This window comes from Emiliania huxleyi, assembly GCF_000372725.1.
Source record: "Emiliania huxleyi CCMP1516 unplaced genomic scaffold EMIHUscaffold_320, whole genome shotgun sequence".
Lineage (NCBI taxonomy): Eukaryota > Haptophyta > Isochrysidales > Noelaerhabdaceae > Emiliania > Emiliania huxleyi.
This window is the reverse complement of record NW_005199600.1, coordinates 61,339-73,412: the sequence shown is the minus strand read 5'-3', so window position 1 is coordinate 73,412 and position 12,074 is coordinate 61,339. Positions and strand designations below refer to the sequence as shown.

Genomic DNA, 12,074 nt, shown 5'->3' with positions numbered 1-12,074 from the left:
GGCGCCGCGGCCTCGCCGCCGCCCTTCGCGGCCCCGCCGCCTCCCCCGCAGCAGCCCCCATTCCCGGTCGCCCCCGTCGCCCCCGTCGAGGGGGGGGCAGGCGCGTGGGGCTCGCAGGCTAGCGACGGAGGGGAGAGCTGGCGTGCGGCGCCGCCTCCCTCCTCTGGCGGGCATAAGGTGATTGATACACCTCCGCCTCCCTCCTCTGGCGGGCGGGCTCCCCCCCCCGCCACGTGGCGAGGTGCCCCCCCAGCCACGTCCCTCCGCGACGCCGCGACGTTCGGCTTGGCCGGCGCGCCCATGCTTGTCGCTGCCATCGTCAGCGTGGCGGACCGGCAGCTGATGCAACCGATGGAGCGCCTCTCCTGCTGCCACCGCACACGCCGTCTTGGAGCGGCTGCCCACCCCCACCCCCGCGTGAGCAGGAGCTCCTCTTCTTCCTCGCCAAGTACCTCCTCTACGTGGCGGTCGTCCTCGCCCTCCGCTAGAGGGGAGGCATCGGACACGAGGACGAGCGTCGGAGGAGACACGAGAGCATCGCCGCCGCGCCTCAGGCCCGAGCCTCGGCGCTGCTCGTGCAGGGACCAGGGTGCATCGTACTACGCTACCGGGCTGCAACGGAGGCAGCTTATGCGTGCCGTGCATGTCTCGCATGCCGGGAAGGGCCAGGGGTGTAGAAGAGGTCATCAGCTGGCCCGATCCTCGGGACCGCGGCGGCCCCACCCAGCGCACACGCCGCGACGCCGCCTCGCCGGGGGGGGACACCAGTCACCACTTCTGTGCCACTCGCGGCTTGTCGCACCCAGATGCAGATCCGGTGGTGGAAGAGCCGAGAGATAGCCTCGCGCATATACACACATGGTTGCATCTCACACAACACACAAGGTCATCGATCATCGTGCCCTCTCGGACAAAATCGCGCCGTAAAAAACTCTAGAGGAATCGCGTACACGGCGTACCTTGTGGACAGCGGAGCCAATATGTGTTGTGCTCGGACGTGTATTATATGTGACGCGTTGCGGTGCGCGGTGTGAGTGCGAGCCCTGTGCGCTGTGGCCGTGCGGGTTCAGGGTGCGCCGAGGGCGTTCTAGGAGCAAACAAGGGCGTCTACCATGCCGCGGTGCGTGGCGGTCGGCCTCCCCTCCTGCACTGGGCAAAAGCACGCGGCGGCAAGCCTGGTGGCCTCGTCAGTCGGCGGAGACGCCCTTGACGAGCACCTGGAGGTGGCGGGGAGGGCGGGAGGGAGGGGGAGGGGGAGGGTGCGGGAGGGTGCGGGAGAGAGGAGGTGGGCTGAGAGGCTCTCTCCTGGTCGATGAGCCAGATCTGCCCGTCGACCGTCTCGTGCTTTGTGAACTGGAAGGTCACCTGCGCGCGGGGCAGAGGAGTGGAGCGCCGGGGCGGGAGAGCGGTCTCGCGGGGGTGAAGGGGACCGGCACGGCCTCGCCACTCCTGCCCCGGAGCAGGCACTGCTGCAGCGCCTTCTTCTTGTCGATGGACAGCTCGAGCTTCTTCGGGTACGAGACCGACACCCAGTCCAGCAGCACAGCGTACCTGCGACACACAACACACGGAGGAGGCCGTTGGGGCCCTCGACCCCCTCTGGCGAAGAGGAGAGGCGCGCGAGGCGGCACTTTGAGTCTTGAAAGTACCCGAGCAGCATCGGAGCCGTGACCTATGGGGCATGTTCCGGACGCGTCCTCGACATGTCTCGTGAGAGTGCGGCAGCAGCGCCGGAGCCGTGGCCGAGGAGCCCATGTGGATGCTCGAGCCAGGCCCCGAGAAGCGCCTGGCCGCACGCCCCTCGCGCGTCAAGGACGGCGGGCGGGAGGGGCAGGCTGGGCCGGGAGGAGGGCAGGAGGGCGGCTTGGAGGAGCGTGCATGAGAGTTAGGGTTAGGGTTAGGGTTAGGGTTAGGGTTAGGGTTAGGGTTAGGGTTAGGCTGGAGGAGCGTGCATGAGAGTCTCGACGCCCGCGGCAGGGTTACTGCGATCCGCGCGGTCCTCGCGGAGAGCGATCAGCACCAGGTCGATGATCTCGCCTGGGGTCTGCCCGGGCGTTGGCACCGCCGCCTCGCGCCCCTTTGCCTCCTCCAGGTTGGAGTAGATTGGGTCGACGACGTCGATCCGGTTCCGCAGAGCTTTGTACAGCTCAGAAGTTTCGTAGTCAGGTCGCCGCTGCAGGTGCGCGTAGAGCTCGGAGGTGAACTCCCGCGTGCCAATCTCTTCCGCAAGATCGCGAGCAAGCGAATCCTCCTCTGCTGCAGCCGAGTCTTTCGGCGCGGCCCCCTCGCCGCCGTCTGTCCCCGGTGCGCTGCCATCAGCGCACAGCGTCGATGCCCGGCTGCGCTGATGGCGGAGCGGCGGCCCGTGCGGCGCGCCAGGCTGGTAGGCGGAGCAGCCCAGGAGCAGCAGCGCCGCCGCCCCAACGATGCCTCCTCTCATCACCGCTCGGGTTCGGGCTTCTTAGGGGTAGGGGCTTCTGGACCTCCAGTCTCGACACCCCGCCATAAAAACGGTATGGCGGTGGAGTGCTCTCTACTGCCGCGGCGCCCCTGTCGGTTCGGAGGCGCCCGGCGGCCGCGCGCTTGGTGCCGACGTCGACCGGCTGCTCTCGCGGCGCCGAGTTGCCGCTTTGGTCACGTCTCGCGCGGTGCGAAGTGTCTTTTGGCATGTGAGCGCTTGCCATGGACGCCAGGATGCTTGGCTTCCACGCCTGCGGCCGCGGGCGAGGGGGCGGGCACGCCAGGCTCGGCGACGCTCTGTGCGCGGGTCTTCGAGCTCGCAGCCCGCGACGAGCCAGCACGGCTCGTCGCTCGACGGCAGCCTGCTCAGAATGCTCTCGGCATTCTGGACAGCCTCGCCAAGCTCTCTGGGAAGGTCTACGGGGCCAAAGCGGCCTGTCTCGGGCGCGATGGCGAGCTTGGTGGTACCACGACTACCAGCTCTCCAATCGGGCCGCCGGCAGCGGCGCCGGGCTTGCGCGGCGCGCCGCTCGACGGCAGGCTGCTCCCCACCCTTCCAACAGTGTATCTTTTGCCTCGCTTCTCTCGCTGCAACCGCCTCCGGGGGCCGGCACTGGCCGCCTCGCTTCGCCAGCCCTGCCTACGCCTACGACATGCGCATCGGCTCGCCGCCCGCGTCGCCTGCGGCGGGCCCGCGTGACGCGCCGCTCGTCGGGAGCGTGCTCAGCAGGCTGTGCACAGAGCGCCGCTGATGCGGCGTGGGGCCGCCGGCGGCGCTGCTGCCGCGCGCGCGGAAGGGGCGCCGCGGGAGAAAGGGGTAGAGAGTGGAGATGGTTCGTTGGCAGCGTGCGATGTAGGTAGGTCTCGACCCCCAGAATTTTTTGCGTTCTTTCACCGTTTAGAACTGGGAGTGGAAAAGCATTTGGCGAGTTTTTCTTACACAACTTGCTAAAAAAGGCCGCAGACGCAAGAGGACGGCGTGCCACACACATCACAGTCTCCATATGCGCGTGTGTATGTCCTCGTCCACGCCAAACGCCGCGCTCGGCACCACGCCCGAAACAAAAAAGAGGCCGCACGAGTCGGAGCCGGAGTCCAGCTCGGCGTACTCGGACCGGCAGCCCAGCAAGGTTGCACGCATTGGCGGCGGCGGCGGCGGCCTTGACGGTGGCGTGTCTGACGTCAAGGAGTCCGCCGCTGCCGAGGAGTCCGCCGCCGAGGAGGCCGTCGTCGCCGAGGAGTCCGCCACCAATGAGGTCGCCACCATGTCCGCCGGCGGTGGCGGCAGCAGCGGCGGTGGCGTGTCTGAGGTCGAGACTTGCCAGGCTCGAGTCTGCCGCTGACACCCTCAAAACCCTCGGCGCGGACGCTCTCAACTCTGGTACAGCCGAGCAGCTGCGGGGAATTGCGATGTCTCTCTGGAAGCTGAATGACACCTTCGAGCAGCGGGAGGCGGCGAGGAAGGAGGCTGCGGCTGCAGGTCCCACCGACGACACCTTTTCGGGGCCTGAGGGTTGTCCCCGCGTCCGGCTCGAGCTCGACATCGTGGAGCAGATCATGCTTCAGCTCTCTCCCAAGGACATGGCCGTCGCCGCACGCGTCAACCGGCACTTTCTGCAGGCCGTTGAGCGCGCGATTCCTGCGCGGCTGCGGCCCACGCCGCCCCCGCCGAAGCCCGGCGAGCCGCAGCTGCCCAACGACCCGCGGCGGCGCAACCTCGGCCTCGCGGTCGATGCCGACGAGAAGGTGACGACGGAGCTGCTCGCGCGGCTGGAGTGGGAGGCGGGTGAGGTGCCATCCCTACTCGAGCGGTCCGAGGACGGCGACCTCCGCACGCTGGGGTCGTTTCACCACTCGGTGCAAGACTACTAGAGGCTGCTGAAGCTGCTGAAGGTGGCCGACTTGTCAGGACAGAGGGCTTGGCGCATCGTGGCCAACGGGAAGCCAGCACCTGCGTGGGCCCAGCGAAACAAGTCGGCAGTGGTGGCAGCATTCCGTGCAAGCGGCCCCTATTCGTTGGTGATCCTCCTCCTGACGTGCCTTTTGTTCCTCTCAATGCCCGCCTCTGTGACCGAGGAGCACGTCGAGGACATCGGCGCGGTTCTTGTGCGAATTGCTGAGGACGACTCCTGCCAGCCAGGTGAGATCGACGTGCTGCTCAATGTCCTCAAAACGCTACCCGCGCGAGCCCTCGTGCGCATCCGCGCCAAGATCGACGCGTGCCGGAGCGCATGTCTGGCAAACCACGCGTTCAAAAACCTCGTGCCCAAGGTGCGAGCGCTCCTCGCCCAGGCCGACGGTGCACCGTCCATCTGAGCTATCCTTCGGGCCAACGCCGCGTCCCTGTCCCCGTCCCTCTTGTCGCAGCGCACTCACGTGCCGATTTTGCTTGCTCGAGTTGTGCGTGGACCGTGATTACAACATACTGTATAAAAGAAGATCTGCAGGCGGCAGGAACACGCCACATATTGCAGCTCTTCACCGCATGCTATAGTCGTTGTGTGTTGCGTGCGTTATGCGGGGCGCCGCCGGGCCCGCGTCTCGGCCGTCCGCGCACGCAGTGTCCCTCGGCTCGCCGATCACTCTCGCCATAATGTGATTATGTGCGAGGTGGGCATTCGGCGCGGATCGGGGGCACCTTGGAGTGCTGGGGGGGGCGACAGGGACACCGTCACCGACGAGCGCGTTGGAGTATTCACTCCGGACAAAGACGGCGACACGCACACGAGCTGCGGCCGTGTCGCCGTCATAGCGGCGAGGCGCGGGACCGTCTGTGGCGAGTGGGTCGCGTCCCCCGATTTTGTTGAACCCAGCATCCACACCCTTTAGTGTCGCGCTATAGTCAGGGCTCTGATTCCGCTACGGCTTTATTCTCCACCACCTTTCTACATTCTAGGGTCGATTCCGCATGATACGGGACCCCTCGATCGTCTCGCGGTCCCGTCGACGAAAGTGAGCTGTCCAGGATCCGCAGGAGTGTCCGCGCGCTGCGCCGCGCTGTGCGGCACCCTGTCATCACCGCGCGCTCCCGCGGCGCTGCGCTGTGAACGCGATCGCGAAGCACTTGGCCGAGAACCGAAACGAGCGGGAATATTTTTTGAGCAATCGCTTCACAAGCAAACGTATTATTACACCTCGAGGCCAGCGGCGAGGCGCGCCAGCTTGACCTCCGGCCAGCGAGCGAGCCGCTGATCATGTTGGCGCCTGCGTCGGACACGGCGCAGAGCTGCTGTGCATGCAGGGTTTTGCACACCTCTGTGTGGCAGACCTCCCGATGGCCCGGCATCGAGCCGATGCGCAAGAGTGGTGTCGAGCCGATGCGCTGGTGTGAGCGACGATGGCCCAAGGCCTGGGCTGCCGCGAGTGTGCGAGTGTGCATCTACGGCCTGGCACAGGAGGAGGTGCGTCGGCGCGGCATAGTCGGGCGGCGCGCCGGGCTCGATCGGGCTCCACTCCACTCCGGCGTCGGTGATGCGAAAGCAAGGCTCTGCCTCCGCCTCCTCCGGCTCCGGGCCAGCCACGTCCGACGCGGGCGCGGAGGGTGGCATCTCGAAGCCGCTGAGCGCGTCCGAGCGAGTGTTTGGCTCCGTGGAGACGCTGGCCGTGCGGCCGCCGCGCCAGCCGAGCGGCCGGATCTCGGAGCCCTCCACCTGTCCATCAATCAGCTGGGTTGATTGCCCCGACTCATGCAGAGACAGGGCCTCGGAGCCGTCCCACGTCGTCGTGCTCGTCGCCCGACCGAAGCGCCTACAGCAGCAGCAGCGTCGAGCTCACTGCAACACCTGCCCCGCGGTCCCGCCCTTCCTCGCCCGGGCGGGGAGGAGAGGGCGCCACGCGATAGACGAAGCCTCGCCCGCCTCGCCCCACGCCAACCACAGTCCCCTCGAACCACCCCTCGTCGTCAAAGTCGACCTCGACGGCAGCACCGACCGCGAAGGGAGCATCCCCAACCTCCGCGGCAGCCGCCTCCGAGCCCACGCCCGCCGCCTCCCCCGCCGCCCCCCCGCCAGCCCCTCCGCCAGCCCCTCCGCCAGCCCCTGCTGCCGCACCCTCTCCAGCCCCACCTCGCCGACCGCCCTCCCTCTCGCCCGCCGGGCCGCACCTGCGAAAGCGCCTCCGAGATGAGCCGAGATGAGCCGAGAGTGGTTGACTCTCGCCCGCCGGGCCGCACCCTCGCCCGGCGGATCCATCCGACTGCCCCTCCGACTGCCCCTCCGACTGCTCCTCGAGCTTCCCCTCCAGCCTCCCCTCGATCTGCCCCTCCGCCTCCGAAGCCCCTTCCCCGCCGGCCGGCTCCGCCTTAGCCGCCTCTGAGTCGAGCAAGTCGAGCTGCAGGCTCGCAGAGTCGATCCGCGGCAGCGCGCGAGCCAGCCCCGCGGCCGTGCCCTCCCTAGCCGGCGCCGCGCGCCCCGACGGCATCCACGGCTCGTCGGATCGCCCTCCCTCGGGCGAGGAGGCGCTCTCCGAGTACGCCTCTGTGCCGGACGAGTCCTCGCGGCTCCTCTCCGAGATGTTGGAGAGGCGCGCCTCGCGAAGCGCAAGCCGCCGCCGCGCGCGCTCTGCGCGACTGGCGCGACCTCCTCGGCGCCCGGCCGGCGTGGGCAGCGGCGGGTGGGCGCCCGCGGCCTGGCGCACGAAGGTTGTGCGCGAGCGAGCCTCGTAGAGGGACGTGTAGTGGCTGGCAACCTCCTCGGAGAGCGGCGCCGCGGGCACGGCGTCGCCGAGCCTCTCATCCGCCTCGCCCTCGTCGAACTCGTCCAGCAGCGCCTCGTCGGCGATCCAGAGCAGGTTGACGTCGCGGCCGATTGCCATCCCCAGCTGGCGCGCTGCAGCCAGGACGAGCGTCACCGGGTTCTCAAAGTCCCACGACTTGCCGTTGAGCCTGAACTGCGTCGGCCGGTCCGACCGGACGCTGCAGTCGCTGTCGTCCTCGCTCTCGTCCATGGCCGAGAAGCGTGGTGTGAGCGAGCCGAAGCGAGGTACGAAGAATTTCTGAGCCGCACAACAGTAAAGCTGGCCCCGCCCGCGCGCCAGATCCGAGAAAAAGAATTTTTCAGAGGAGTGACAACAAGAATTTAAAGAAGCGAACTCTCTCTCACAGCAGACAGAAAAATCCCTGTGTGGTGGCGGCGTGCCGTCCTCCCATCCCTCCCTTGCCTTGTCTGTTTTCTTTCTTTCTTTAGCAGACAGAAAAAGAATTCGCCTCACTGACGTGAGCAAATCGCGATGGGCTCCCCGCTCCCGTTCCCCTGTGTCCTTGGCCGCTTTGTGTATCTCGAGACCTCGAGAGAAGGCCGCCCGCCTCCCCGAGGGCCCAAGTCGAATTGGCTTTCTTTTCGCTGAGGGAGGGTGTAGAGGATGTAGAGTGTAGAGCGCTGTAGAGCTGTAGAGATGTAGAGCGCTCTGGAGCGCTGTAGAGCTGTAGAGCTCTACATCCGCCGCGGGACGAGGCGGGTGCGTTGTAGAGCGATGTAGAGCGCGATTTTGTTGTAGAGTTTGTTGTAGAGGCTCTACAGCCAAACCGCCGGGAAGGCAGTGACTCAAAGAGGTCGAGTCGCACTAATGGGGTGTCTCCGAGCTTACTGGAGCTCTGATGGACGGCCCTGACTATCCCTGACACACAGAGAGTCACTCTGACGGCACACAACACCCTATAACTGCGTCATGACCAGCCTGCCATGCGTCGCCGGTGCCGAGAATTCTGGGTGAGTGCGGAAATCGGCCAAATTGAGAGGTAGTGTTATCGGACACGGCTCCGGGCTCTGATGCTGTGAGCCCCGGACCCTCCTTGCGAAGCACACTCGCCGGTGTGGAAGGGGGAGGTCCAGAATCGCCGAGAGCAGCGCGTGGGAACATGGCCCCGCGCTGGGAAAACTCTTTTGTCCTACTCACTCTTAGCCTTGAAGTACAACGACCTGGGTGTGAGCCAAGTCCGTGGCTAAATCGAGTTGGGGCAGCGAGCGGCCTGTCAGGTCGACTCGCCCGTGCCCAGCCCGCTTGTGGCTGCCCCGACACATGGCCTCTGGTGGACCTTGCTGGGCAAGGTCCACTTCGGCTAAATTCACGCCCCAAACGCTACTATTTGCTCAGGCCAAGTCCAGGCACACTAGAGGACTGCCTGAGCTCACAGGGGCATGTACTACTTACTATATTCACACCTACTATGCTGTTTTCACACCGATCATAATACGCGATCGCGCAGAAATTCACACCTCGCGGCCAAATTCACACCTCGCGGGACGACTTATGTTTTCGTAAACGTAGTTGTGGCCCCCCGCTATGTCGCACGAGTGCAACCGGGTAGCGGGGGGCCGGGGGGGGGGGGAGAAAATCGGCCAAATTCACACATCGCGGCCAAATTCACCAGCAGCGGATCCAGCTGTTTCCACACCGAGGGCCGCCCCCACGACTGCACGTCACCCAGATACGCGACAGCGCCCTGCACGACCAGCGCCATGCCGAGCGCGCACCACCACACGCCCGCGTCGTAAGATCGCATACGGTCAGCGAAGAGCAGCAGAAGCAGGCCAGCAAACGAGTAGCCACCCGCGGAGTATCTGTACGCCACAGCGAGCGGGTGTCGCGAGAAGACGTAAGGCCGCCACTCAGGTCTATCGGCCGAAGGGTCGGAGCGAACGAGGTGGAGCATGGACTCCTCGCATCGAAGACTTTCCGAAGACGTGTGCGATGGCCAAAAGGGAATCCAAGTCTGGGTGGATTCAGCTGGGCGTTCACACACTTTCAAGATTTTACAGCTCACGGCCGCCCCGCCTTCAAATCTTAAATTCGGCTGACCTCTGTAAACGCGAATCAAAAGGCAAAACACCGGTGGTCCTCTTGCGTAAAGCCGTACGTCAGCAACGCCCAAGAAAGAGAACTCGTTCTCTAGAGTAAGGACATGAGAAATGCCGTATGTGGTGCACCGTAAGGTATGTGCGCGAAATAGGGTTATAAGGCTTTCGCAATCGCCACCTTGTTGTCGTCGTTGAAAGCGAGGATCCGCAGCGCCCCCGCGGCCCGATACTTCTGCCTGCCCGTGCCGTCGAGAGACAGCGCCACCAGCGGCGCGATGCCGCCCGCCTTCGCGATCGCCACCTTGTTGTCGTCGTTGTAAGCGAGGTTCCACAGCGCCCACGCGGCCCACTCCTTCTGCACCTCCATGCCGCCGCGAGCCAGCGCCACCAGCGGCGCGATGCCGCCCGCCTTTGCGATCGCCAGCCACCCTGTTGTCATCGGAGTTGCACGCGAGGCTCCTCAGCTCCAACGCGGCCTCCTCCTTCTGCTTGTCCCCTCCGCTGCGCAGCTGCTCAACCCACTTCCGCACCTCTGAAGGAATGGAGGTGTCCGCAGCCGCGCACAACGCGTTCGCAGCCGCTTGCAACGACCCGTGTCGCTCAAGCAACTCGATTGCCCGCTCACGCATTTCGGCCCCGAGCTCGATCAATCGGCTCACATCGCGCTCGCGCTGCGCCTCCTTCTCCGCCTTCTCCCTCGCGACCTGCAGCTGCGCCGCCTCCTTCACCGCCTTCTCCCTCGCTACCTGCAGCCGCGCCATCTTGGCCTGAAGCTCCTCCCCGTCGTCGTCGGCCGGCATTCCGATGGGCACCTCGTTGACGGGCTGCCCCAAAGGCACGTCCCCTCTACGGCCAAAATCGAGCAGCGGGTCCAGGCTCTCCGTCTGCTTGCACTGCACGATCACGAGGCCGCTGCTGGCGTTATACTGCGACACGACCTCAAAGCAGACATTTGGGGGGAGCAGCACCTCGCACTCTTGCGGGTACAAGGAGAAGGCAGAGACGTCGCGGCCAACCGGCTCGGTGAGCTCCAGGTGGATCATGGTGCGTGGTCCCGCGGTGGCCTCCTCCGTGTCGAGGAAAACCTGCATCACGTCCACCTTTGTCGCCGTGCTGGAGAAGGCCGACCACTGCAGCTCGTCTCCCTCCTCAAGCACACATCCGGCCATGCCACGGTAGACCATCCGCGCCTTGCTCGGCGGCAGCTTGCGCAGCGCGTGTAGCAGCAGCCACACAAAGTCTCGCCACGGCCTCACCGCCTGCCGGTTCTTCTCCCTCAGCGCAGCATTCATCACGTAGTATGGCGATCGCTCGCGAGGCATGTCCTCCATCGTGTACAGAACGACCGCCGCGCACTCGTCGCGAGTCAGAGACGGGAACTGGGCCTGAATGCTGCCTGCCTTCCACGCCATTTTCGCGAGCTGGCCTTGCTCGGCTCAACCTTTGGCAGCTTTCCGCTCAGCGATGCAAGGGCGTCGGCAAAAGAAGGGAGGAGGAGATCGGCGGGGAACATGCCGCCCAGCGGGCCGCGCATGTCCCCATCCTCGAGCGCCGCGTCGAGAACCCTGCTCGCGAGGCCAGACATGCCGAAGCGGGTGGAGAGGGACGTAAGTTGCACCGCCTTGGAAACGTGACAAAAAGGAATTTACCTATCTAAAAAGTGAGTGCAGAAGATTTGGGGGGGGGGGGGTACGAGTTGGCGGGACGAGGGCGGCGAATTTGGCACAGAGCTCAGAGCCGACCAGTCGGAGTGCCGTGGCACTGCGTCCGCTGCCGCTGGCTGCAGCTGGCTGCCGCCGGCTGCCGCTGGCTGCCGGGCGCCCGCCGCAAATGGACGACGAGGACTACGTGGTGGCGGCGGCCGCGGGGGCCGCTGGCACACGAGGCGCTCGCCGCCTCCGCCGCGACGCGGTGAGGCACAGAGCATGGAGAGCCGAGCGCATCGGCGCATCGGGCCATCGCGTTGCTGTCAGGGCCTCGGCGACGGAGAGCGGGGCGGAGGAGGACTTGGCGAGGGGCACGGGATGCCGGCCGGGGATGGCGATGAACGACGGCAACGACTTGACTGACACGGACAGCCACTGGCACGAGCTGCCGCCGCTGCAGATGGGCGACCTGTGCATCGCTATGGAAGAGCTGCTGGGGGATGCTGGCGAGACGGGCGGTGCGCGTGTGGTGACCGAGGGCGACTTTGAGGCGCTCTGCCGGATGGAGGTGACGTTCAAGCGGAAGAAGGGCGAGTACTTCGCGTGCTACGAGTTTGGCGGCGTGGAAGGGAGGAAACCTTCCCGTTTGAAGAGTGCGGGCGCTGCCGGCCTGCCCGCACAGCGCCAGTGCAGCACGGAGTGCCAGCGGGCACACAGGGAAGGGTGTGATTCGGGCGGCTGCTGTCTCGGCTCCGAGGCGAGGCTCCGCCTCCAAGGTGGCCGCCTCGAAGGCGAGCAGTCTGCCCACCGGCGCACGAGGTCGGTTGGTGTCATCAGTGCCGGTGCGGGAGCTGGTGCCGGTTCGTGTGATGGTGCGAGTGCGCCGCGCCGTCGCGCTTGGTGTCGTCAGGCGTTGCGAGGGAAAAGGTTTGGGTGTGCGAGTAGTTGTAGTGTGGTAGAGTGGTAGTTTGTTTGGCGTTTTCTTCCTTTCCTCGAGCCCATTGACTACTGTTTCGCGCGCTTACCTTTCCTTTTGATTCCCCTTCTCTCTTCTACCCTTGATTTCTTGTGTGTGCCCCTTCTCCCCTTCCTGTTTTTCTTTTTATTTTATCTTGTCCCTTACTCTTCCTTCTTCCTTTTTCTCTCCTCCACTTTCTTTTGTTCCCCTTCTCCC

At 65.6% G+C, this 12,074-nt stretch overlaps 6 protein-coding genes across 6 annotated transcripts in view; 3 read left to right on the top strand and 3 right to left on the bottom strand.

Annotated features, from left to right (window-relative positions):
• The first annotated feature begins 32 nt into the window (after positions 1-32).
• Positions 33-1,113, top strand: EMIHUDRAFT_458317 (hypothetical protein). Its single transcript, XM_005773976.1, has 2 exons — positions 33-354; positions 426-1,113. The coding sequence occupies exon 2, from the start codon at positions 644-646 to the stop codon at positions 935-937; it is 294 nt and encodes a 97-aa protein (XP_005774033.1). The 5' UTR covers positions 33-354; positions 426-643; the 3' UTR covers positions 938-1,113.
• A 74-nt stretch (positions 1,114-1,187) lies between these two features.
• Positions 1,188-2,440, bottom strand: EMIHUDRAFT_117065 (hypothetical protein; the record flags this gene model as incomplete). Its single annotated transcript, XM_005773975.1, has 5 exons — positions 1,188-1,217; positions 1,336-1,365; positions 1,431-1,551; positions 1,632-1,672; positions 2,021-2,440. 5 exons carry the CDS (start codon positions 2,438-2,440, stop codon positions 1,188-1,190), a joined length of 642 nt encoding a protein of 213 aa, XP_005774032.1.
• Positions 2,441-3,464: 1,024 nt separating this feature from the next.
• EMIHUDRAFT_240968 (hypothetical protein) lies at positions 3,465-4,776 on the top strand (the record flags this gene model as incomplete). Its single annotated transcript, XM_005773974.1, has 3 exons — positions 3,465-3,700; positions 3,786-4,251; positions 4,333-4,776. The coding sequence occupies 3 exons, from the start codon at positions 3,465-3,467 to the stop codon at positions 4,774-4,776; spliced, it is 1,146 nt and encodes a 381-aa protein (XP_005774031.1).
• An 812-nt stretch (positions 4,777-5,588) lies between these two features.
• On the bottom strand, positions 5,589-7,408 carry EMIHUDRAFT_458315 (hypothetical protein; the record flags this gene model as incomplete). The annotated part of the gene is made up of 5 exons (XM_005773973.1): positions 6,721-7,408; positions 6,292-6,473; positions 6,178-6,207; positions 5,854-6,110; positions 5,589-5,664 (listed from the first exon to the last, which is right to left on the bottom strand). Coding segments are annotated over exons 1-5 (1,227 nt in total), but the record flags the coding sequence as incomplete, so codon positions are not given.
• A 1,862-nt stretch (positions 7,409-9,270) lies between these two features.
• On the bottom strand, positions 9,271-10,666 carry EMIHUDRAFT_240965 (hypothetical protein; the record flags this gene model as incomplete). The annotated part of the gene is made up of 2 exons (XM_005773972.1): positions 9,271-9,345; positions 9,785-10,666. 2 exons carry the CDS (start codon positions 10,664-10,666, stop codon positions 9,271-9,273), a joined length of 957 nt encoding a protein of 318 aa, XP_005774029.1.
• Positions 10,667-11,084: 418 nt separating this feature from the next.
• Positions 11,085-12,074, top strand: part of EMIHUDRAFT_117062 (hypothetical protein) — a gene marked incomplete at both ends in the record, with an annotated part of 2,671 nt that continues 1,681 nt past the window's right edge. Inside the window, one exon of the mRNA XM_005773971.1 lies at positions 11,085-11,553. Within this exon, the coding sequence (XP_005774028.1) occupies positions 11,085-11,553 (469 nt within the window). The remainder of the gene's footprint in view (positions 11,554-12,074) is intronic.

Coding starts and splice junctions, on each gene's coding strand:
- EMIHUDRAFT_458317 (XM_005773976.1), top strand. CDS start 644: ATGTCTCGCATGCCGGGAAGGGCCAGGGGTGTAGAAGAGGTCATCAGC.